The following is a 27275-nucleotide window of genomic DNA, read 5'->3' as shown; positions in this document are numbered from 1 at the left end:
CCTAGACACATTCTCTCAGCTGATGAAGGAGTAACTGCAGGAAAGGAAAGGGTGAAAGCCCACATGGCACTAGAGACCAGTGCAGGAGCTGGCTGATAACCTATCTCCTACACCTGTCCATCTGCACCTGGCTCTCAACCACTGCAGACTGCCAGACTGCACAGCAGCTAAAGATTATGGAAGCAAAGAAAAAAAAAAAACCCACACAACTTGTCTCACTCTTATCCCATACACAAACTGTGCCTTTGTCCGTGCTGCGCTGGAGATCTCTTCTGCCTCACTCACCCTCCTGCTGTTCCTCTCATCAAATAAGCACAGTAATCTGAACTAAAGTTAGCCACCTCCTAGTGCTTCAATCAAAAACATAACCTGAAAATTTCTTTTTTTAGGCGGATATCAAAAGCAATATTGAACACTTTGGTAGCAATCCCATTTTAAAGAGCAAACCAAGTAACACCTAAGTTTTAAACTGTTATTTCATGCTGGATTTATCCATGAAAGGAACTACTTTGCTTTGAAGGGTTACAGAACTAAATTCGTTAATTAAAAAAWCCCAAACCAAAAAACCACAATATACACACACTTCTTTTTTTAAGTTTAACTGAATTTACAGAGCTTTCATACACCAATGTAACCAACCCTTTATTTCCTCCTAGTTTGAAAATTACTGATGTGACATGCCGTGTATTTTGATCTCCCAAGAACCAGTACTGAATATTTACATATTTATTCCATGCTTGACACTTCTTTATTTTTTAAAGTCCCTCACAGAAACCAAATTATTTATATCCCTGCTAGTTTTGAAAACAGTAAAATGTCTAAAAAAATAAAACCACCTTAAACACATGGTATAAAGGAGTGAATAAGCTTAAAAAATATTTATGCAGTGCTCCTTAAAAAATAGCATTAATAACAGTAACACCTGTGAAAGTTCCACCATTTTAGTCATTACAATTACTARTAAAATTACATCTCCCCCATATTTTACCATTCAAAAAATTGTTTGGTTTCCAATCCAAATCTGTCCATGTTACTTTAAATAAGGTTAAACCCTTTATGAACCAATATTGTTCCCTGTAGGTGCACCCAGTCAATTCATAGAAATTTCCCACTTTGATAGGTTATGTCAATCACCGCCCACGCAGTGGGACAGTCTCAGAGTGTCAAAAAAAATTACAGCTAATAGGGGCCTTCTATGTTTCAAATAAGAAACCTATTTAATTCAGTCAGGCAGTATAAAGCAAAAAAAATCATTTTAGCACATTTCCATACTTTAGAAACACTTAAAATAGGGTGTTAAAGTCCATGAGTCTAGGCAAACAAGTTGTCCAAAGCAAGCMAAAAATATGTAAAACAAGAACTGGCCATATTTAAGTAGAGCAAGACCCCTCTACAGCGCTCCTGTAATGTCAACAGACCAAAGCATGAGTGAAAATCAAGTTCAGCTAAGTTTGACAGTGGAGCTCATTTGCAAAGATTGCATATGGCCTTTATTAGACAATGGTACCACATCCCCCCCATCRAAAAATGCAATAAATGGCTACTGAGAATCTGTTAATTCTATGAAACTCGTGGAGCCCAAAGGGATGCAAACACATAAAACCTTATTTCACTGAATATGAAAATCAATTTAGAACTGAAGCTAGTAGTAACATTTCTTTATGAATTCCTACTCCTGAAAGTTTTTCTTTGTGCACTGTATCTCAGTCTAATTGTAGGAACAAAACTCCAACTCTTGATAGAGAAGTTTTAACATCACTACCTCACTACACACTTGCTCAGTTTACACACCTGTGTCTCCTCAACTATGTTAGGCAAAAGAGAAGCGGGCAACAAATTAACTCCAGGTTCTCTCAGGTTATGAGTATCTTGCTTTTCAACTGAAAGGATATGCTGCTTTGCAAAGAAGTAACTCGTGCTCCTAATGCAAGAGCTGGAGCTGTAAMATAAGTGATGGAATGTTGAGTAATTCTCCCTGAAGTTAGTGACAGATTTTATTAAAATTTTACCTGGTGTGGGACATAAAAGTTTCTAGTCTCATTACCCAAGATGTACAACAAAACCTACATAAATTACATTTATATTTGTATTCTTTAACAGATTAATTAATTTCAATCTTTTGTCATCTGCTACTTCACCTGCTGGCAGATACACCTCATTCATTAATAACCCAGACTGGCTAACCAAAAAAACAAAGGAAAAAAAGGGCTAATGGCTCTAAACCTGAGAGAAAAAAACAAACATATTACCTTACATACATATTTTTTAATTTTCTTGCAGTAATAAGTCACACACAAAACACTTGCACCTTTCTTTTGGCACAATGAATACTTAGGAAGTCCTTCAAGTCTTAACTCAAAGAGGTGCTTTACTGAGTAATGTCTACTGAAATCCACAAAAAAATTGAAACATTCTTTCAAAAAGAACAAAAAATTTACAATTGTACACRAAAAGTCTTGAATTTTATTGAAATTTCAAGTCTTGTATGAAACAAAAGCTTTTTCTTCAGACAAAAATATTCTCTTGATGTCCTCCAGATACCAGAAACTTTGAATTGGTCCTTTAGTGACGCTGCTTTCTTTGTCATCTTCACAGAAGTCCACAAGGTTGAGCTGTTCCACCATTAGGTCTTATTTTATCGTGTGAAGGAACGTACATGACGACCTCTTCCACTGCCTCCACTAACAAACTTTCCTCTTGAGCCACCACTGCTACTACTATTAGCACTTGTCCAAGACGGTCCAATTCCTCCGCGGCCTCTGGACGCACGATCGCGAGGACTCGGTCGGTAGCCTTAAAGCAAAGAAAAGTATACTCAGTTGGAAAAAAAAAAAAAAAAAAAAAGCCCTAGGCGGAGTAGCTGCTGCGAAAGCGTGAGAAACAAAAACAGGATGAGATACAAACAGCGTCTGCTTCCTCCTTCTAATTTTCACTTTTCTTTTAGGCAAGCATTGCTGCTTTAATTGCGCTATGATTACCATGGAGGTACGAAGACAACTGAATGACAAAAGTCTGAGTGCAAAATTAAGATTCTGCGATCAAGTGTTCAATTCAGCAAGTTTTATGGGTTACAGGGCAGGTCGTACGAAAGCACGGATTTGACACAGTCTCAGTGACAACTGTTCATATATGCTTAAAACATTTGCTGAATTTCAAGGTGTCTGCAGCATCCTTGCATGGTTTCATTTGTAAAGCAAAAATGAAATTCAAGGAATTCTCTATAGTTCGATGCCCATATGAATACCATGTACCTGCTGAACTTAATGGTCTCAGTGGTGGCAGTGGACCCCTGTTAAAATTGCTTTGACCACCTCTACTGTCATTGTAGGTTCCCCTGGGCGTACTCTGTGCACTCCAACTTGAGCCTCGAGCGCCTTCACGACGACTGTAATTTCCTAGATTGGGAAAGAAAAACCAACACACTATTGAGCAAACATCACTGGGTTTGGGGTTTTTTTCCATTTCAATCTTCACAATACTCAGGGTAGTAAGAYAGTATTTACACAATTCAAACAGATAAACATACCCTCAGTATTCCAAACTGAAGTCTGGAAGTTACTGTATTCTGCACAGAATCTGGAGAACAGTTCTATTTATCAGGCAAAGACTCAAATTCAAAAGAATTCACATTATCTAGTATATTAAACAGACTCATACTTTCAGATTTTGTGGTGCAGTAAATCCTGGCAATTATAACTTTATAAATGGAAGTATTTTCTGTTTCTTCTTTGCAAGGACTGGCCCTAATTATGGGATGGAAGGGAAAGGAATGCAATCTTGTCTACATATGAAAGAAACATAACATTCTGTAGCTACAATCTCCAGGTGCCCTGAAAATTTCATCTTATTGTCAGGATCTTCCATCCTTTTATTCCAAAGCCTCATTTAAACCCAGAGATGTACTGTGGTGCTTGATTGCAGGAACTACCATGACACAAAAGGCAGGGAAGCACTCCAACAGTTGCTAGAACAGCAGACTACTTTTGTAAAAGAGAGGAAAAGAGGCAGCATGGGAATTCACAGCCTTATTTCAATTGCAGAGCTTTTAAGGTTCTCACCTTCAAGAGAACCTTTCCTGGTAGTAATAAACAACTCATTTCAACAACACTGCTTCAGGAAGATCTCACATTGGGGATGATGAACTGCTAGGAAATTGGGTTAGTATTACTGAAGCAATTTTAGCATACATTTACTCCAGTTCTAATACAGAAACCAGCATACCTTTTGAAGCAGGTGGTGTAAAGAACCTGTTTTGACTGTGAAAAGCTCCTCGTCCTCCACGATTCCCTGAGAACCCACCACGCGAAGAAATCTTCTGTGACACTTTTGGTGGCCTTTTGGCTGGTGGTATCCCATCTGGAGCAACCACTTCCTTGCTCTCTGCAGCAACAAAATCATCCACGTGCATGGAGGGTGGCCTGCTTGTGTTCTGTTTCCTCTGACGGAAGATATCATGTGGTCGAATTCCTTGTCCAAATCCTCCCCTTCCCCTTCCTCKGGGTGGCGGCACAACATGAGCTCTTTTTGCAGGCTCTATGTACTCAGACTTCCCRCTGTCATGAGAAACCGTGATTTATTTAGTTTATATAAAACTGTGCTACTGAGGAAAAGCATTCTCCACATTGGAGATGCAATCTGAAAGGTATYTGACATTTTGACAATATACAAATCAGTGCTGAAGACACTGTCAACTCATCAAACTCAATTTACCTTGAAGTTATGAAGGTCTCGTGCTTGTGCTTGCCAAGCTTGAACCCTTTTGTGGTTTTTGTGCGTCCAGGAGATGATGGTTCTGACAAAAATGACCTCTCCAATTCAGCTTGCAAGTCAAAGTCACTGCAGCCCTTCTCTGACAGTTCAATTAAGTCAACTTTTACCTTCAATGAAAGAGTTTAGTTTTATCAAAGCAGCCATTACTAGCATCTCAAAAAAAAAAAAATAGCAGCAGCAGTAACAAAACAAAAAAGGCAGAGCTGCTGCAAAACTGTCTTGACAGCTCTGAACATGAAAGGAGCAACTTTAGCATACGAAGYGCATAGCGCTCAAATATGAACATCTGTCTTGTCACTAAATGACCTGCAGCAGGACAATTCTCTTGCTTAAGCTACAGCCCTATCAATTTATTAATGTCACTTTTATGCAGGAATCAACAGTTTTGGTTTTGCTTAAGGAATCAAAACACAACTATCTTTGCACATAATTTAAGAGGAAAAGAAAGGATSAACGCAATGAAGTCAACACAAACTGATTATTTCTCATACAAGAAATTAAGACACTGTCAATTCCTTAGTTCTAAAAAGAACAGGAATGGTACTGTATTTTTCACAATTAACTTAAAAGTTTAGATTATAAAAGTTTCATAATATCACACAGTATTCACAAAATACTGTGWCAAGCTTTTGTGCACATAGTTTCATTTACTACTGTCATGTTTCCCACTTTTGTCACATCCGAGAAAATATTTAAATAAGAAAGTGTAGCTATCAGGCTCTTCTAGMTATTATTGCAATGATAGAAGACAAGCAAGGGGAAGAAACTCAGTCACGCCTTTTACTATGTTTAAAAGAAATTGATTAAAAGTCTCATCAGCAATGCAAAAGCAGGTTGGAACTGACACAGCAACTATTCCCTAGGGCACTGCACAAGGTCCCAATTTTGTAACTTCTTCCAAGTGAATCTGAAGGCACTTGGTAGCCCCCTTAACAAATGCCAACCCTTCTATCTGCGTCAATTTAGACAGGTGAGCTCAGGAAAAAAAACTATTTGGTCATATGACTTTCTGATKCTATTAGTTCATATTAACCCTCATTTTTAAATCCACTTCAGATATGTTAATGAAGCCTTTTACCATATCCAGGTCAGTGTCTATTTCTTCAGCTTGAAAGGGTGAGAACCACATGGACTTCAGCTGGTCATCCATCACATCTGCCAACACATATGTAGTCCTGCAACAAAGCAATGCCAAAGGCCTGTTTGGTTCCAAACTACAACCAATTGCAAGCATACACAGCACCACAGAATCTGGGGTGAACATTGCTGCCTTACCCTCRATACTTACATGATGTTAAATACCTTGGGACTAGTGAGTAGTAGTGAAAACAGTTCTGCTTAAATCCTGGTTTTAATATACTTAATTTACATATGCAAACATTACTGCATTTTCTTAAATAAATCATAGGTAGACAGCCAACACACTTAACCATTTTACCTGTTGTTAAACAAATTCTGAAGAGAGTCTGGTGCAGAAAGAGTAGGCTCAACATCTTGGTCACTCAGTGGACAAGAATCACCTGCTGATTCTAACATCTGCCTCACTCCAACAATGTTGTCCAGTAAGGACTCGAGGCCATCATCTTCYTTAGAACGATCCTATGTCAAAACAGAAAAAGTCAGAACATTTTCCCCTCCRCAGAGAAGGAAGTATGCTTTGCTTATTTATAAAAAAAAAAAGGGGGGAGATACTATACAACAGTCTATCCAGCCACAAATAGTGAAAYTAAGACACCTGAGTACACAAACAAGAGGAGAGAGCTCCTCAGTATGGTATAAAACAAACCATGTCACCACATGCACATTCTAGGCTTCATTCCCAGTCGATGCAATATCCTCTCTAACAGTCCCAAGGAAGACATTGTCCCAGGTTTTATTTAAGAAATTCTCTGTTAAAGCATTCTATTCCTTTGTCTGCTGTTTCTCATTCAGAACAACTGTGATATTTAATCTCTTATCATAGATGTAGGCAGCCATGGAAGGGACAGGAGGAAATACAGCACTGGAAAGGCATTTGTGATCAATAAGCTGTGGAGCAGCTCTTTCATGGACTCTCCTAAATCAGCCATCAACTGCAAGGCTGCCATCACAGGATCAGATTTGAATGTTGAAGTTTGCAATTAGAATCACAGAAAAGTTGAATGCATTGACTTCTGCATATCCTCTAATACAATCCCCACTATCACTGCCTGAAGCAGGACTATCATCAAAGCCAGATCAGGTCACAACTTTACCCAGCTATTTCGAAAAAAATGTTACAGTGGCACAGAGCCCACAGCCATACTGAACAACCTCTTTCAGTGCTTCATTTTTCTCTCAGTGATTAGTTTTTTTTCCCAAATGTCAACCTGAACCTCTGAAACCACAATTCAGGGTCACTGCTCCTTGATTTATCACTGGAATTACCAAAAGAAGTTTGATTCCACCATTTTTGTTACTGTCTCCTCAAACAGCTGTGGGAAACTGAAACCTCTTTACCAGGCCTTTACCAGGCTAAATAACCCCAGCTTCTTCCTCCTCTCTCTGCAGCACATGTGCTGAGGTCTCTGACCACCTTGATAGAACCCTCTCCAGTTTCCCCAGGTCTCCCTGGAACTGGTGAGAGGGCAAAGCTGGCCAAATGTGAACACAAAACTCCACAGGAGACCTCAGCAATGTCCTGTGGAGGGAGACAAGGCCCCTGGATGTGGTGACCATGCTCCTTCCAGGAYAGCTCAGAACACACTCACCTGTTTCTAGTGACCATACACTGTTGGCCCACATTCAAGCTATCAATGAACATAACCACCTRACCCTTTTCAGCCCACAACAGGCATGGGATTATCATGCTGTCACTGCAGACCTTTGCATTTTTCCTAATGAACCACACAAGCTTTCTGCTAAACCAATCCTAAAATGTTCATTGAGGTCTCTCCAGATTGAAGCTCTGCTGTTTGTCAGATTAGTCACCCCCCATCTTACTGTCATCCACAAATTCACTGAAGATGCATCCATTGTTCAGGCCTCTGATGAAAACATCCAACAATTATCCAGCTCCCAGTATTAACTCCACTTGTTACTAGTCACCAGCAACATTGAACCTCTACTAAGCAGGGGTTCCTGTTGTTTATTACATCAATAATCTGTTTCACCACCACCCAACACTTTCTGCTGTAGGCATTTGCTGCCTTCCATGACACCATTAACTGCCAGGGCTCTTACAATGTGCAAATAGAAAACTGCAACATCAACTTGATTATKTGAATTCTTTTACCATAACATGTTTCTCCAGATCAAGCAGCAGGTTTTCTGGGGTTTCTTCTTTGTTTTGCAGTAGATGTTTTAACTCTGCAGTGGTTAGACCCAGTGTTCTGCCYGGATGGGATCCGTCTGTTTCCATAAGGCTTCCATCATCTCCACAACATCCCTGAAATATTTGACAGTTGGGGAATAAGCACACATAAATGTTCCTYGTACTTCTGGACTGCAAACCCCTTTGAATTCAAACACACATTAGCGCAAATCTCGCAAAATGAGTTATACCTGGATTTAAAAACATATGATGTAAATTATTTTAACAAGGTACACTTCAACAGGCAAGTTTAGTTATTGCATCAAAATGAATGCAACCCTTTCCTGTACAAGCTGAGGTCTGTATCACAGAATTTACAAATATTTTGTAGTCCTTCCTAWACTTCACATCAATACACCAACTCTCCAACAGGATGCTGTGAATCTAAAACTGGGATACCACAGCATCCTATTCACTTAGGAAATCAGTATGATCCGATATACCACTCTTCCTACTGAAAAACCCTCTTACTAAACATACATTCTGCTTAGCTTTCACAGACTTCATTAAAAACTAAAGACCGCACTAACACTACTGATGGAAAAGCCCTACCCAGCAATATGCACTCAACTGCTTTCTGAAATTGTTCCTGAATTTGTCTCACACTGCAGATTTCAGAAAAATGCAGCTGAGTTTAAGTACTCAATATATATTCACTTACCAGTGTATCAGAGTTTAGAATCTGTCGCATAAAATCCAAAAATGAAGAGGCCAGTTCACCTGTGTCTTTGCTGAAACTAGTTATTACTCGCTTTAATACCGTGTACAGAGCATTGCTGTGTTTTCTTAGAGAGCTGTTTCAAAGAGACCATACTTTATTAGTACATAAATTGTGACCATTCCACTGTAATTGGTTATAAGAAAACAATATATGCAAAACAAACTTGGCAAATTTCACAGTTATCAAGCTGAGCTTTGATGATGAAGCTGGAGCTTCATTATTTCTCTGTACTGGACTCCTGTTTTCACCAGTACTATCTGCAACTATTTCAGACTGCACATATACAGCTGTATATACTAYCTCCAAAACCTTCAAGAAATTACAATTTCTTCTTTGGCAAAAAAGGGACTGRAGATAGAAACATGTGCTTACACAGGGAACTTGTGTATGAAGCAGAATCACGCTTGCTGCTACAATTTCACTGCATCCMATGATGCCTAACTGCAGAAATCACACTATAAAGGAAACATGAATGCAGAGAAAGCTAGAKGGACACACAGGATCATAGAAACAACAGCATCTGTAACTTGCTTATTTTTCATTGGTGGTTGTATGGCTTCTTGCATTCAATAGCACTACTTGAAGTGTTTTGAACCACCTTTTATTAACAAAACTCCTTTTTCTCTCTGTGAATCTCACCCTTTTGCCTATGCACCTCAACTTCAGCAGACAGAAACAGATCCAAATACAGRACAAAGAATCAAGTGTCACAACAACACAATATTGTCCAAAGCATGTATATATTCTATTCAAAGGGAGTGGAGTCAATAAAAACAGTTTGGAAAAAAAACTCATTTCTAAAACCTTAATTACCTGCACGTCAGAACCCTCACCAGACGTGCAAACTGAATGCCCTAAAAATACAGGAATTACAGACAGCTCTCCAGTGCTCCAATTGAGACCTCTGTGAGCATCTCAAAAGGGAAAGAACAAGAGCACTATACCTCATGCTAATCCTTCAGGCTTGGAGTGGGGAATGGAGTGTACAAACCTTTTTCAGCACTTTGCTTCTTGAAACAAAGTGCTTCTGTGTTCATACTGCAGAAATTATTCAGATGGTAAAGGAAGACCAAAATACTGAGTAAAATTGAAGCCCCAAAGAGAAACAAAAGCTCACGTGCCTTATCCTCARCATTTTCTACTGTGTAGGAAATTAKTTCACACTACAGAAGTTTATAAACAATTTTTAGCTGTCAGCAAATACAATACCATACCTCTTTAAGTGATAGAAGCCATAGTCATGTTCTGTAAGGAACATCATTGTTCGGATACATGTCAGCAGACAATTGTAACTGCTCTCAGAATTCGTTAATGTTTCCATCAGATGGTCACAAATTAAGGGCATCAGTTCTTTGCTTGGTAAGGAGTTGGAAAGCTGCTCTGAATCAGACACAGAGCCTTCTGATGAACTTGGTAAAATAAGTGCAATATCCTAAAGAAATGATTATTATACATATWGTAAAAATGCATTCTGTATGCCTGCAGTAAATAAAACCACACATGAAGTCAGAAGCACTGAGTTCTTTCACTATCCCTTAATCATCTTATTCCAGTATTTCAGTTATTACTGACCAGCAAAATACTACAGCATCTTTTTAATTCAGTYCATAACATTATTTATCTTTAAAACATTACCACTTCAAATTCTGAAATACTGTAGCAGAGCCACGAATAAAGCCAAATAGTCATTGGGTAATATAGTTTCTTGCCTAGAAAGTCAGTGTGTCCCTCAATCTCAAAATACTGGTCAAAACATGAGAAGAGRCTGAAGTCCCTTGGCTGGTTCAGCCTGGAGAAGAGTCACTGAGGGGAGACCTCACAGCAGYCTACAAGTGCCTCAAGGGGAACAGCAGAGAGGCAGGTACTCTCCTGCCTCTGGTGAGAGGTGACAGTACACAAGGAAATGGAATGAAGCTGCATCAAGAGAAGCTCAGACTGGAACTTAGGAAAAGGTTCTTCACTGWGAGGTTGGTCAGTCACTGGAACAGGGTCCTCAGGTAAGTGAGACACCAAGCCTGTCACAGTTCAGAGAGTGTCTGGATGACACTTTTAACCTTGGTTTGGTTTTAGATATCCCTGCAAAGGGCAGGGAATTGGACTTGATGTCCTTATGGGTACCTTCCAATTTGAGATACTCTATTATTCTGTGGTTCTGTGAAATTTAAGAGGCTGTGGACACCATCTAAGAAGTTCAGGACCTACTGTCACKTCCATATGTTACATAAAATAAAACAAGATTGATTTTCCCAATGAGCTTGTATGGGCAGACAGAATTTGTTTATACACAAATGGCTGATTACGTCTACTGACCAACACTATCCAAGTCTTTTGTGTAACTGGGWAAGCACTAGATCAAATAAATACATGCACTAGTGACACAAATAATGACATACAAATGTGTGCACACATTAATGAGAAACYACCAGAGCTAGTCTATGAATCAATTTTCAACTAACATTTCTTACCTTGCTCTAGTAACTTCTGCCYTTTTTTTAATGGAGGAGTTTTATGGTAGCAGCATAGCATATCTMTCTTTGTATTTGAAATACATTTTCAAGAGGTTTCAGTTAGACCAYTAAGAGGTACATACTCATTTAACTAGGTAAGAGGTGAACAGTAAACAACTCAATTTTTGTCAGTGGCCCAYAGAGAGAAATGACATTCCTCTCACAGCTGATGGGACAGGCAATCTTCGTGCCATTCAGCTTCTGGTCTCTAATGAGCTGACAGAACAGTGCACATAATGCAGAAGACATGTCATAAAGTATTTACATTCAAGAGTAAGAAGGCAGCAAGTCTGCCAAAGCAGCCAACCATGCACACTTTTTGTCAACAGTGTTGACTTTTTTTTAATTTTGGAAAAAAGCAGGTACTTAAAAAACAACCTCATTTAGTTTGTCTCCTACAATAAYCAACAAACATTATGCATTAAATATAGAAAATACCTGATCACAGAGGGACTGCAAAAGGGAAGTTACATATTCAGCACATTGTTGATGAGTGACATTGTCCCCAGCTGATCGCATCAAAGTCAASAGTTCCTGGAAAACCTCAGCATATTTTTCATCTCCTTTAGTAGTTCCATTGATAAGATGCAAAATRGCCAATTTACAAGCTTTATGTGAAGCCAGGGCATCCAATAAAGCCAGCAATCGAGTGGTCTGTCCAGTGTACTGTTTCTCTTTATCTTCTGTGCTGCTGAAAGGGTATCAGTGCACTGTGAAAATGCTGTTTTAAAGTGCTCTAAGAAACTATAAAAACATCATAGGAGTAATATAATACTGCATTTTAGAAAAAAAATCACCAAGTTTGATTACTTAAACTCACAGTTTCATTTACTTTTTGAAAACTGTTAAACTTTCACTACAGAACTTCTGGTCACATCACAGATTAATTAATCTACTCTGCATTGAACATACTGTAGAGCATCTAATTGCATAACATAAATATGTTTTTATATACATAGTACTATGTGGATAATTATTCTTTTAAAGAAAGAGTACTCATTGTTTCAAAACCCTCTGAATCTGTATCATTCAACTTCCTCCAACTTACAAACATCTACATATACATAATCCAAGTACAGCAAACTTCACTGGCCTACTTTTCTTATTCATTTCATACAGTGGTCCTTAAAACGACTTCACAGGTGAGATGAGGTTTTTCAGGGCCAGCCTGAAGAAAATCTTCCTAAAATACTTACCATAAACATACAACATGGATTTGTCTATATCAAAACTTAAACCCAGAGCTGGTTCTCTGGGAACCTTAAGCATTATCAGGACATAGCATATAGCACTGGACTGAGAATTCATTCAGTCCATAATGAATAAATAATAGWTCCAAAAGCATTTTCCTCCTGCTTAATTTACTGCACAGAAGCAAGGTGAATTTGACAGTTTATTAAAGAAATCTTTGCAACAGAAAACAGATACCTTTGCAAGTCTTCCACAATTAGATCCAATACCGTCCTCATGATGAGAAGAGCAGTAGGTGAAGCCAAGTCACACAGCTGAACACAAATACGTCTCAACATATGCTGAATYGGCTGGCAAGACGAACCAGAGAAAGATCGAACGATCTCCTGTATCAGCTTGGCCTGCACATGGAGGTGCATGCTCCACAGCTTCCTGGTGTTGAGTGCCACTGCAATATCATGGGCTTCAATTACCTGCAGGAACAGAAGGGCAGGAGGGTTTTTCCTGTCAATTTGTATTGAATTCCATCACAATGTATAAACAAAGACTAAGTACAAGTACAAAGACAACATATAAACAAATACTAAGTACAATGGCATTCCATGTTTTTGTCTTCATCAAAAACATGGAATGCCATTTTCATTGTCACCAAGTGACAGGGCACGATGCCAGCAAATTAGGTATTCCTTCAGCAGCCTGGGYTGTCACACACCTTTCATGCTTATTAAAGACCACAGATTCAAGGTCCATGACAAAAGAAAGAAGAACCTTAATATACCAAGTTGAACATTCAGAGTTAAAAGGCTTCAGTGACAGTCATTTAAATAACAGGAGTCTAGATAATTTCACAATGGATAAAAGAACAACATATGATTGCTAACTTAAGAAAAATGCTCCAAATAGTACCAATTTTGTTTCGGCTGAAAAAGATTTATCTACAAAGAATCTGTATGAGCACAAATGCTTTACAACAACTTTAATTATCCTTTCACGAATCTGTCTTTTCCACCACTATGAAAATGGTGTAAGGATTAGAAATAGAAATTCTTTTAAAACCAAAAACATCTAAGTTATACCTGAGTAGTCTGCATTGGCAGTGGAAGAGGCAACAATTCTGAAAGCAGTATAAGTCCAGAGAAAAAGCCTTCAGGAATTCTCAAAATTGAAGTGAGAACTTCCTTCAGCATTAAAGACCAAGTATTATTTGCCAAAGTTTCCTCAGAAATGGTAAGTTTTTCATTAACACCTTGTGTAAAAGTCAGTAAGATATCAACAATGTCATTCTGGATTTTTTGTTCATCGCTATCCAAGCGGCCTGAGAGAGGAATAGAGCAGAGGAGCATGTGTAAAGAAACGAGTGATGCAGGAACACGCATGTCTTTGAATTCAAAGGATCCACCCCTCAGGAGTTCCGTTAGCATTGTTTTAAGGAGAGTAAGTGTACAGCGGGCCATGGAAATGGTTGTAACTCTGTGGAGCGTGGTGCCCATGTTGACATGRAGTCGCCAAGGCTGAATAAGGATGCTGTTCAGCTTCTGCAACACCCGGATGAARGTGTCCATTCCCTCAGAAGAGAAGAGCTGAATAACTGCAAGATTCCATTTAAGGTCTTTCTGTTGACCTATAAAGAAAAGAAATAACATTTCTATATGTCTAATTTCCCCTGGGCAATCACAGTTACATTTTCATCAGACTCAGAAAATGAAGATTTGTACAATAAYCTTTACAAATGTATCAACCGTACCTTCTACCAGAGGTGGTGGACATGCAATATGACAAAGAACACGAAGTGCAGTAGGAAGACCAACTCCATCTGGGGTCATCAAACTGTCAATATTCTAACATGGGAAAAAAAAAGAGAAAAAAGGAAAGAGCCTGTATTACAAAGAAGGACTTCATGAGTATAATGCTATCTTAATATCAAATTCTGTATTTAGTTACTATGTCACAAAATTTAAGTTCAAGTATTTCACCTTGAAAGCAGTCATAAATAAGGAAGAAACAAAAAAAAAAAAGAGCACCAGCATTTGCACTGCGATTTATGGGAAGGTAAAATATTTAAATAATTAGATATTTGCATCATATATTKACCTTAGATTTTATTTCAATAAATATAACAATCCAAGACCCAGCCTTTATCATACACTTTAATAAAAATATCTCTTTTGGATAACAGCATATATTATTAAATATCATATGTTGGTACATATCTAAGACAAAATATCAGACTACAAAAGGTCTAAGCTTATAGAGCATAAATAAAAGGTACCTGTATGTTACTGACCTGTTTGATATATTCAATAAGATTTGGAATACAATTTATTTCAAATCTAAGATTTTTCAAAGGTTCAAGCCATTTGCTGAGYTCTGGGGAAAGAGGGGAAAAAGACTTAAGTCAGTGAATTTATAATCATAAAACCTTTTTCAATCAAAATGTACTTAATTTACACAATATACAGTTACTAAAGCCAAGTGTGCAATTTGTGAGACACACAAGTCAGCTGTGACCAGCTGAAAAGCAACAACAAAAATAAAACTACAAAACAGGCAATACATGTCATTCACACAGACAAAATTTGGCTCAAGACAATCTGAAAACTCAATTTTCATCTCATTATCTGCATTATTTGCCAATTAAACATTTTTATAAAAGACACTAAGGGGCATCGTCAGCTAAAGAAAAGAACCGAAACACATTCCCCTTAATGTACAGAATAGGTTATTACAAACTGAGTACAAAACTTCGATTAAATGCCCAAATGGGGCCAATCKCTGTACTGCACTCCACTCATGCTGGAAGTCCTTATAGGTTAACAGTCTTTCTCCTAGTCCAGAATAACCTCAAAGTCCCAGATTTTTGGGACAAGAGATCTAAAGAGTCATAAAAACATCGTTCCTGAAAACATTTAGAAGAACATGAATATCAAATGGATATGAATTGATGACTCAGACTGTTTTTACAATTTGGTTTAATAAACTCGCCCTGCCACTCATGAAGCAGTCTGATGATCAGGTGAGAAGAAAATATAAGAGCATGGCAGAGGAGAGATTAAAACTAAAACATTGAAGAATTCTGATTTTTTTTGTGTCTTTAAGTTTTGAAGAAATTATTAGTATGTCTACACAAGTCAGTTAACTAGTACAGAGCACAACTTTGGACATTGGAGTTTCAACATTCAGGTGCCAGAATAGTACCCAGCAGGATTTTCCAAGTGTCCCAGATCTCATCTGTAAGTCAACACAAGGTGGGAAGACACCAAAATACAGCCTGGATGTCAAAAAATGTACTAACAGGGTAACATGAACTGTTCCATGCCAGCTGGACTAGGTGCTGTAAAACAGTCCCAGGATTATTTATTAGTAAAGAGTCTGTAAGACTACATCACTGTCCTGGTTCCAGCTTGTTTTCCTCCTAGTTGCTGGTACAGTGCTGGGGTTTGGATTCAGCATGAGAATAACATTGATAACACACTGATGGTTTGGTAGATGCTAAGCAGGGCTTAGCCTAAGTCAAGGACTTTCCAGTGTCTCATGCTCTGTGAATGAGGAGSTGCACAAGAAGCTGGGAAGCTGGAAGCCAGGACAGCATATCCAAACTGGCCAAAGGGATGTTCCACACCATAGGATGTCATGTTCAGTATGAAAACTGGGAGAGTTGCCTGGAAGGGGCTGGGCATTGATCAGCAGGTGGTGGGCAMCTGCATTGTGCATCACTCATTTTCTTGGATTTTATCTCTTCGCCCCTTTTTATTACAATTATTGTTGTTATCATTAGGATTAGTATTAATTATTATTATTATATTTTATTTTTTCACAATTATTTAACTTCTTATCTCAATCCATGAGTTTTATTTGTTTTTCCCTGATTCTCCTCCTCATCCCACTGGGGATGGGTGAGCAACAGTGGCATGGCACTCAGTTTCCAGCGGGGGTTAAGCCACAACAATAGTGATAGCAAACAAAAATAAGACTCAGCTTACTGACTAGTTAGTCCACTTTTCAGAAATTTGCTCTCCTATTTTCAAYACAGTTTGAATAATTTCAAACTTCCTGTAATTATCAAAAATTTATGGTAGCTAGTACTACTTGGGAAAATAATTTAACTATACATAATTTCCTATTTAATTCTCATTAACACAAAAAAAAAATTACATATTATCTCAGTGATTCAGCTAATCAGACGCCACTGGAAAAGCAATTTCATTATCCAAACCAGACAACTGTGAAGCACCAATTATCCACATAAAAAAAGTTTCTTCTATACATTCAAACAATTCAGTTGATAATTACACACTGTACCTTGCAACTTGGTATTATTTTCATCTGCTTTACAAAGCTTCAGTAAAGGCGCTGAGTGCTGTTCCAGCATTTGGACATCACTGGAAGATTGTATCACCAGCAAAACAAGGATGCAGGCATAATTATAAGCAACTGACTTCTTAGACTTTGAGTCTCTGAAATAACAATAAGGATTTTCTTTAGATCTCAGCTAATACAACTGGGTATCTTAAATTTTCCTTATTTTGACCCCTAAAAATCTACCTACAGAACTTTTACCTCCAACAAGGATTGCCCCATATAATTATCAATGAAAGAAACTAAACAATTTTTCCTATGCTTTTTGGTAAAGAACACTTTCTTCTACATTATACACATTCATATTTATTTCAGCATCAACAAACCATGAGATCCAGTCAAGTGGCATGGTTATTTTTTCATAACTTCATCTGTTCCACAAATCATTTTAAAAGCACTGCTACCTAAAGTAGTACAACTACCTGTCGAGAGAAAACAATGACTGTATTTAACATTAACAAGAACTTAAAGAACTGAGAGATTCCCACCCCAGAGTAGTGTACAGTACTGTATGTACCCAGACAAATGTTCTCCTTGTTTTACAGACAACATTTTATGCCTGAACAAAAACTGTCTACTTACTGATTTTATCATAAAAACCAAAAGTCTRCCCTATATATATTACAAGAACTTTGCTGATGACCTACACAGATTTTGGGTATGAAGTACTTGATTACAAATGACAGGCCTGCCTTTGTATTACATGCTTCTACTTAGAAGCTGTTTTGGTTTTAAATAAAAATATCATGATCTAAGAAAATATTTCAGATTTAATGAATTATTCATAAAATATAGAYACTTTAAAATGAAAAAAACTAAAGGAAATAAATAAATGCATACATTACCCTAAAGCTTCTTTGGAATAGTACTCCATTAAAGTAATAAGACTTTGGAGATTTTTTTCCAGACTGAATACATGAGCCACAGCAGATCTTCCTACAGGATTAAAGGTGATCAAGTAAAGGTTGTGAAGTGTTCCCAACAGATCTGAGTGGTCAGTCTCCTCACTGGCTGTGCACCGCTGGAAGTGGCAGAACAATTCTGAAATGCACTGTAATGTTTGTGTTGAATGCAGGAGCCACAAGGCAAAAGTATCCTCACTGGCACCATCTGACTGCAGACCTTCCTCTTGATCTGGATCAGAAAACTGACAAAGTGCTCTAACCAGCAAGTTTGTTGCTTCGTGCTCAGAAATAAAGAAAAGAAGACCCTTCTGTGACTGTGCCAGGAAACGCAAAATATCTCGGATAGCTTGAAGCACACCTGGATGTGCACCTGTCACGGGAAGAGATAGCAGCAAAGTGATGCATTCCAAGAAATGGTGACTATGAAGATACCTGAAAAAAAGCAAACCAAAACCAGGAAAATAATCAGCAATATTACAAATATTTGTCAACACTGCACAGTAACACTTATATAAAACTACATGCCTCCTAGATTCAGCACTCACTGCTCTGTGGACTATAAGAAATAATAACCAATTATGAAGTAGTACAAAACTGAAACCTTACAAAATGTTATAACATTTACAAGAAATAAATCCTAAAATTCTGATCTCCACAAAAAACACCCAAACAAAAAAAACCCTCACCCTGTCTACACACAGGACAYTATATTTTATAAAATTTGCTGCATCTGAATTGTCATCAATGTCAGATTCAGTGTTTTAAATGTGTTAGGAAATTAAGTATTACAGCATATCTAGCAGGCTATTTTTGAAGACTGTGCATGTAGATACTTGTACTCAGCCATGACCTACAGCACTGCCACCAAAGAAATCTGTCAGTATTTAGAGAAAGAATTTCTAGACAGAAATTTGCTAATAGAACACATGGGATGTTTTAACTGGCTGAAAGCAGGCAGGCCTCAGCTCCTCTGCTTGTGCTGCGCAGTTGCATGACTTCTGACACTGGCTTGAATCTTGCCACCTCAACATGCAGACTGAGGGATTCCACACCTGTTTTATCCATACACATAGACATGTTCCAAGATGACAAATGCAAAACACTTGAGATTTACAATCATTTTCAAATTAGACAGCACCTAGCACAACTGGTCAGTATCTATGAACATGACTGAAGGGCAAGCACTTTACCAGTAATAAGGAGATGTTAACTTCTGGCTAGGTGAATTCTAGATTGATTGAAAGCCAACAAAATACAGGTACATTAACTTATCAAACTCTCTCAGACTTTATATGCACAATCTAGAATATTCCAATAAAGAACTAAGTGAAATACCCAGAAAAAYGTTATTCAACAAAAATCCCCCCCGAACCATATTTCTATCAAGCTGGAGGAAATACACCCTAGAAACTGAATTTGCAACTGCCATACCTAAACAGAACAGGGTAAGGATCATCCCTTTCTGGAGGGCCTGTAATGCGTGCCATGGTTGGGAAAGATTTCACAGGTGGCTGAATCATTGTATGAGGAGCAGTTTCCATCAAATGGAAGATCTCTTCAAGAAGACTAACAAGTTTTTCCATCTCTCCTTCGCTTATATTAGAAGATTCCAAAAGATGATCCATGTCCATAGGAGCCTCCACATCATTTTCATATTCTTGGTTGGTTCTTTCAAGTCCTGCCAAGTCCTGGTCCTGTTCAGGCTCTGTGTGGTTAGGAAGAGGAGGAGTGTTCTCTGCTAACTGATCAACCACCTTTTTAATGTCTGACAGAATCTCATAGAAGTGACATTTCTGAAGAATTGCAGAACCAGCTGTAACAACTCGCACAGTCTGATCTAACAGTATGAGTTCCAGGAGTTTCTGATAACCACTTTTTTCATGCACATCTGTGCCACCTCTTAGAAACATTTCCATTCCCTCAGTCATACTAATGACACTATCCAAAGCTTTGAAAGCATTAAGTTTAAGGGAAGATGATACATGATCTGCAAACAACAGTTCAAACAACACATTAATAACTCCTGCCTGCAAGAGTGCCGTTATTCCTTGAGTCCCACATTCTCCTAATGATGATACCAATTTTGTCCCAGCTTTGAGCTGTCGAACATTCAAAGCAATGGGCTGTTTGAGAGCCACCTGAAGGTTTAAAGCTTGCAAGGTCCAGTCTACTAGCTGGGTAATATAGTCTTGCTTTGTGTCTCTTACCAGTAGGTAGCTCAATTCTTTGACTATTAAACTGGGAATTTCTTCTAAAGCAGTGACCCACTTTGCACCCCTTTCCTCTTGATATAATTCCAATAGCTCAGTTAATTTAACTGAGCCTTCCACTGTCCCTGAATTTTCCTTGTCTGTGTCTTTTATTTTAGCAACTTCATTTTCAAACACAGTCTTGTAAGGGCAGCTGAAGTATAAAAGYGGTCCAAGCTCCTTTTCAAAAGGTTCATATGTCACAGGAGGCACAGATGCCAGATCCTCGGGAGTATATTCAATATCAAAGCTTGGATACTTAAATGTTTCACGTTCCAGATCAGCAATTACATCTTCATCACTTGAAATCTGCTCATAGCCATCATCTCCTAAAAAGAGAAAAATTAAGTTGTGAAACCAGTTATAAATAAACCTGCAGAAAATACCTTCAAAATACTAAGCAATGACATAATACAAATATCACTAGCTAGAGAAGAATCACACATTAACATACAAAAAGCCCTCTCTTTCAAGACARGAGTGAAAGCCCTAGCTGACAGGGCTTTTTAATGTAATAATGAAGTCATTTAAAAGAATGTATAGAGCAAACAGTTTAACTAGAGTACACGTTACTACAAGTATATTGTCCAATTTTCTTCYTGTGATTGTATCATAAAAGTTCTAGCCTGAAATTTTTGCACAGACATGGKTGGGATCTTTAAATGATAAAAGAAGACAACTAACTTCATTACATAAACAATTTTCTTTGGTTTTTACTTCAGAAATAATCTTTCACCTACATTTTAAAACTTTCCTACATTTTTAAACAAAACAAGATTGAATGTTCATTCTTCACGTGTACAACTGTATCTATTTTCCTCTATTTACAGAAACTTTTACTATAAAGGAATAAATATTTCACAGCASCATACCATTTTTGAGAGATGCCAGGCCCACAAACAAGGCAATGTTGCAATAACCAAGGGAAAAATATTCAGTTCCCTTTACACATAGTCATCATGAAGGTATTGCCATCACAATTTGAAAAACCTAATTTTTTTTCTTTAACTCTTCACAACTTACCTTCACCTTCTTCCTCCTCTTCACCCTCTTCTTCATCTTCATCATCTTCTTCCTCCTCCTCTTCTTCCTCATCAGCAATACTTTCTCCTGTTTGACCATCATCATCATCATCATCRTCRTCCTCATCCTCTTCTTCCTCCTCAACATCCACATCATCATCATCTTCCCCTTCTTCTGGTTGATCTTCCTCCACTTCCCCATCATCAGAATATTGGCTTTCTTGATGTATGGATGTTCGATCAGGAGAAATCGGCTCAAAGTAATCCTCCCTATGGTCCACATCATCTTCTTTTTCCCCAACCACTAGAAACAGATACAGAGTTTCAGAAAAAAACTGAAAAGTTTTCTGAAATCCAAAGATATTAAACAGGATTGGCCCTAAGAATGGATCGAATTTGGCCCCATACACTTGGGCTGACCATTCCCTGCCTGATTATTGAGGGTTCATTCTGCTCCCTGTGTCTGTCTTCCAGCCCAGCGTACCTGGAGAGCAATTGGTCTTCCTACTAAAGATTGAGGCAAAGAAGTCATTAGCTACCTCAGCCTTTGTCACCATGTATTCCCCTGCATCCAGTAAAGGGAGATTCTCCTCAGCCTAAATATTTTTATCATCTTTAATGGCAGTATGTATGTTTCTGGTTTCTACATTACACATTAACTAGAGATGCAAAAAAGCATCTTGAAAATCTTCAGGTGATTTGACTGAACACCATCACTTAGTTCAGCAAGGCTATGAATATGTAGAGTTCTTGGCACTTTTAAGCAATACAGGGACCAAGTGACTTGGCAGATGCTGCAGAATAATGGAGAAGGACAGAGTCAACAGAACACTTACAAAAAACATGAGCAGCGTGTTCAAACAGTCTACTGGGCAACAGCCAACACTCTCAATCTACTATATTTTAAAATGATACAATTTACCAGAGCCAGAACTTTTTTTTCCTCCAAATCCCTTTCCTAAAACTGAATCTGTCCAGCAGAAGTAACAGCAGAMAGGAAACTTCACACTGGGCAGGTACACAGAATTCTGCCTCCTYTAAGCAGTGATGCACAGCAAATAAAACAGTCTGTTCTCACTCTACCTGACACTGGCATAGGTTCATCCTCATCATCATCTGGAGGAGGAGGGCCTGGAGGTGTCCTTGGTCCCCTAGGTTGTGGTCTTGGAGGACTGCCATTGAATTGGTCTTCTTTCTCTCCATCAACTATATTTATTGTGAAARTAAAAACTTGTATTTAATGAAATCACAGGAATAAAAGCAGAAAATTTTGGGGTTTCAGTGCTACTTTTGACTGGGGAACACCTTAACTGTCCAGCTTTTATTTTATCTTTACTCTGCATTATGTGAGGGAACTTTCTGAGGAGTCACTTTTAGTGAAGTAATTTTTGCAATAAACAAGAGCTATATCAATAAACATGCTTATTAACACTACTGATTTTTTATGTAAGACTTGTTTAAAAGTTATATGAGTAATTGCCAGTTTGGTTTTGATACTACTCATGGTGTAATTCTACCAGTAATATCTGAATTGTTTAAAAAAAGTTTACATTTTACTCAACTGTCTTTTACAGTTTATAACTGCATTTTACTGCACATAGTATTCAAAATTTGCAGTCTTCTGGCCATAMTTTGAACAACAGTTCTAATTTTAAATCTAAAACCAAAATTGAAGCAGAAACTTGACCATRGATTCTAYTCATSGCCATTTAAAACCAATGTCAAGCAAAMACTCTTCTGTAATGTACTTCATACMAGTCAAAAGAGTAAARGTAACTATGACTGTGAGATTTTCTTGTCATGATTTTAATACTATTCTAATCGCTTTTTTGATATTCCAATCACGTACATTTTAAAGAGTTCACACAAGATAAACTGCATTTTGACCATCCAAAATAATTAGCAACAGATCAAATTAATCTGTCTCATAAAAGCACTGCAGGAGACCCTACTTAAAACCATTCAATATAAATCTAGAAGAAAATATGAAACTAAACACATAAAAGACAAAAACAAAAGCTACTGCAATATAAAATGTAAAAGAATTGAGRGTTTGTTTTTCAGCTGGGATACTGTAACTTTTCTAAAAGGTTTCTGTCTTCTCCCAAGGCTCACCATGTTTTGGATTTCTTTTCAATCCAGGCTGTTGCTGGGGAGGTGGAGGCGGAGGGGGTGGTGGAGGGGGTGACTCTCTTTCATGAGTTATTACCCKGTCAACTGAGCCATATATTGCCAAAGTCAGACAGTTGTACCACCCTCTAAGAACCAATCCATCCGTGTTAACCTGTTGGATTAAAAAAGAAAAATAATGTCAACTTTCTAAGTTACTCTAGTATTAMTGTATCCATATCTCCATAAAAGCCAAAAGGAAAATCCAACATCAAAATACCTCTTTACCCCACATTTTGAAAACTAAGAAAACTTCAAACACATCAACCATTGCCACAAAAAGCAATTCTCTAAAAGCATTCCATTCCTTGCAGGATATCTACTGCTTAGATCCCTAATCTATTACAACTTATTAATGAGAAACAAAATTTAAAAAAGAAAAAAAAAACCACAAAACGCTAAGCAGATTCTAAAGTAAAGAGTATCTAAACTACAGGCAGGTTTTAGGATGAGCCTGAAACAATAAATGCTTTACAAAGTGCTAATACACCACTTGCAACCATATTTAYAACTAAAGCACAGATATGCAGGGAAAGATGAAGTTTAAATCTCACTGCATTACCTTTGCATTGGGCCTGAAAATAATTGAAGTGTTTTCATCATATTCAAGGCTGTTAAATAAAATATACAAAGTAATTTTTCATTAATATAAAGCATGTTTACAGAATAAAACACAGCAATACTAATCATAAAAGCAACAATAAATCACTGAATAAATACAAGAGTGCAAATTTTCTTTTTCTATGGAATTCTTTTCATTAATATATATGGGCTCTGTAAATTTAAAAATAACACAAACTTTTCTTATTTTAAGTATAAACCTCTGTCCTTCYACACAGATTGGATTAAAAGAACAAGAACACAAACTAGCAAAATCCAAACCAAACACGAAAATCATGGGAGATTTTCCATTGTGCATTTTCTGCACTATAAAAATTTTCAGGAAGAAAAGGTAGATAATGAAGTCACACACTAATCTTGAAAGVACTTACCTCCCCAGCCGATCAAAAACAGGGGCACTTGGTTTGCTGACATTGTTGAAAAACAAGTCCAGTTGAAAGGAATGGGGGGATGTCTCTCTAGAAACAGAATAAAAGTAAAAATTAAATTAGATGAGTTCCTTATCAGAGTAAGCAGGACTAACTAGGGCAAAAAAAACCACAAAATTATATTGTTTAAGTAATTCTCCAAAATAATTACAAGCTCAGCAAACAGATAAATGCATTTCACATTTTCATGTAGGAAGGTCTCTTACAAAAGTTCAAGGAAAAAATAAGAGGAAGCTTTTTCTGAATCTGATACCTGGTATCTTTCACTTACCCATAAGCCCTGTTGTCAGGCAAACTTGTGTGAGCTCTCACTCCTGGAGGAATGACACGGACTTCATTTATGTAAACCACACATGGAAAACGAACCACATCAATATTGGTACTTTGCTGCAAAACAAAGAATAAATAAAGTCTAGGGAATGTAAAATGCAAACAACATAATGTACTTGTATTCTCTTCTGATGTAACTATGGTCGCAATCTTAATAAAATTCAATTCTGTAAAATGATAATCACTGTTAGAATTCTTTTTTTAATATAATCTGGACACTCTTCATATATTTAACTGTTTTTTCATAGGAAGTATTACTGGTTTATTTCCTTAATTTACYACTTCTATTTGCAAGAATCTTTTAAACAGTAACAGCTTGTTTTTCCACACAGAAGGGGTGTGTGGTTTAATTTTAAACATTAGGAAATTTCATATTTCAAATGTAATATTAGAAATTATAGTGAAACTGTAAGTCAGTTTTACTAGATCTCTACTAAAATTCCATATGCTTATTTTTCCAATTTTGCAAAATCTGAAAACCTTTCACAATGAACATTTCTGTTTACCACACCAAAATAGAAAGTATAAAGAATTCTTACACACTCCAAAAAGATGCTTGAGCAAACTAGGAAGTTATCAAAGTTACAGTGACTTTTCATATGGCAGCTACCAAACAATGCTGGAAGTCTTCTCTCACTAAATTCACTACATTAGGTCTTATTATATTTATCCACCATTTTTAGCACACATATGCTCATAAAACAGTATGAATGTATAACTTTATGYTCAACTGTAAACATATAAAGACCTTCTTAACAGAAGCTCAGAATCACATTTCCARTTAGCAAGCTGAATTAGCAGACTGATAGGAAAAAAAACCCAAACAACTGATCAAAGAGTCTACTAACACAACTAAAACAATGAAAATTAAAAAACAAGTTGATCTGCAGTCAAAATGTGTATYCTTCATCACAATCAGAAAGCAAGAAGTATATCAGAATTTTTAGAAAGCTAAAATGAAACAGACAGAGTTTTAAAAGAGTTTTTAGGATACAGTTTTGGGCATGTATTACTGTCTTCTAACATTAAAAAAATCCACGCAGACATTTTTTAGCACACAATAGAACACCTTGGCCTATGGGCTGACATGTTAAAATGTATGGTGGAACTAAAGAATCCTGCTAGGACAAGGAGCACAGATGCATAAACAAGAACAGGGCAAGTGCAGCCTACATTCAAGTGAGAGCTGTGGGAGCTCGTCTGTGCTTCCGAAAAAGATCTGAGTCATGTGAGAGACTCAGATTTCTGGAGGAAGGGCTGCTGCTGGGGAGCTTCATCCCCAGAAGCACTGCCCAAATAAAGACAAATTCCCTTTTAAATGATACAGGATTATGCCCTGACAGGCATGCATCAACACCACCAAAACAGCAAATAAATTCAATCCACTTTCCCTACAAAACTTTAAAAAATACCTAGATCAGAACTGCTCAACAGTAGTTAAAATGCATAGCAAAGCCAAATAAACCATTTTATTCAAAAACACAGCAGTACTTTTCAAGAACTGCAAATTTCAATGCAACACTCATGATCCACAYAGCAGAAGAATTAGCWTAASACAAAGAAGGCTTTCAAGCAATATGTACAACCCACAAGGTTTAGGTTTAGAAAATGTCACTGGAAAGAATGAAAGTGACAGGAAATTACTAAAAAAGAACACGATTAAAAATGTTCAACAAAAGAACACAGGGCCCTGGAGGGGAACAAGCCACTCTTTCCTACCCAGGGGAACAGCAGTGGCTAGCATTTCCAGCCTAACAYTGTCCTAAGTAGTAGAATTAAAAATACATTTGGACCTAGCGGATCTGAACAGCTAGCAGACTCCTGAACAACTCTTCAATGGCTTTTAACTGCAGTATGGGCTGAAAATATCCATTTTCGTTCCCTAACGCCATGAACACAATTCCATGACTCTGTAATGTCTTTCTCGTGTTACAGTACACAATCACTTTTCCCCTAATAATCCCATTCTTCCTGAACCGCACATCAAGCTGAGCCTCAGGCAAACCTGCTGCAAGATCAGCAKTTTCAAAGATGCTCAGGATCCCAACAACCTCAAAGTGTAATATTTGCACAATCTGCTACAGGAGCTTAAAATACTCATTTTGTATGCTATGCACATAAAGCGAATAAATCTAAGGTAATACCTCACAAATACACAAATATCCCTCCTCATCATCAGCTATATAAAAAAAAAATCTCACAAGAGGCAGGGTATGGCCCTCTACTCAACTTCTTCTGTTCTCGCCTTCTCGAAGCACGTTTATGTTCTTTGTTCCCGGCTCGCATCTGCTCCCCTTCACCTCTAAATCCTCGCTCCTTTCCCACCACCCTTCAACCTCTACCAGCAGCACCGCGGGCTGCCAGGACAGAGGCTCGAGCAAGGCTTCGTGCCAGGGAAGGTGGGGAGGGGGCRGCGGCCCTCCCTTGACAGCACCTGCCCGGGGCTGCTCCTCCCCGACCGCCGCCGGGCCCGCCCAGCGGGGTTTCCTGGTGCGGAAAAGGGGCCGTCGGCAGAAGCCCAGAAGAAGAGAGACGAGGGGGAGGGAGGTGAGAGGAGCAGCATACCCGCACCCCGTTTTACCTCCGCGCTTTGGTGCTTGAACGTGTCCAGGAACAGCAGCTCGGTGGCGGCATCCGCCGCCATCTTGGCCGGGGTGCGGGGGACGCGCTTCCGG

General features: G+C 38.0%; 1 protein-coding gene across 2 annotated transcripts; it reads right to left on the bottom strand.

The window, feature by feature from the left end:
- Nucleotides 1–567: 567 nt before the first annotated feature.
- VIRMA (vir like m6A methyltransferase associated) lies at nt 568–27275 on the bottom strand. Of its 2 annotated transcripts, none has more exons than XM_057370333.1 (24): nt 27182–27275; nt 24542–24657; nt 24214–24300; nt 23784–23832; nt 23168–23336; nt 22136–22258; nt 21054–21356; nt 19213–20359; nt 17722–18213; nt 16820–16974; nt 14805–14887; nt 14265–14358; nt 13597–14141; nt 12758–12993; nt 11768–12020; nt 10037–10254; nt 8763–8895; nt 8024–8176; nt 6209–6369; nt 5849–5945; nt 4711–4877; nt 4222–4553; nt 3252–3395; nt 568–2793 (listed from the first exon to the last, which is right to left on the bottom strand). In XM_057370333.1, exons 1-24 carry the CDS (start codon nt 27242–27244, stop codon nt 2636–2638), a joined length of 5478 nt encoding a protein of 1825 aa, XP_057226316.1. In that variant the 5' UTR covers nt 27245–27275; the 3' UTR covers nt 568–2635. The 2 variants fall into 2 exon arrangements, with proteins under 2 accessions (XP_057226316.1, XP_057226318.1); XM_057370335.1 differs by having other exon boundaries at nt 11768–12017.

The sequence above is a fragment of the Malurus melanocephalus genome, unplaced genomic scaffold (assembly GCF_030028575.1).
Source record: "Malurus melanocephalus ecotype Western Australia unplaced genomic scaffold, MMel_1.1 scaffold_123, whole genome shotgun sequence".
Classification (NCBI taxonomy): domain Eukaryota; kingdom Metazoa; phylum Chordata; class Aves; order Passeriformes; family Maluridae; genus Malurus; species Malurus melanocephalus.
This window is presented reverse-complemented; position numbering and strand designations above follow the sequence as displayed.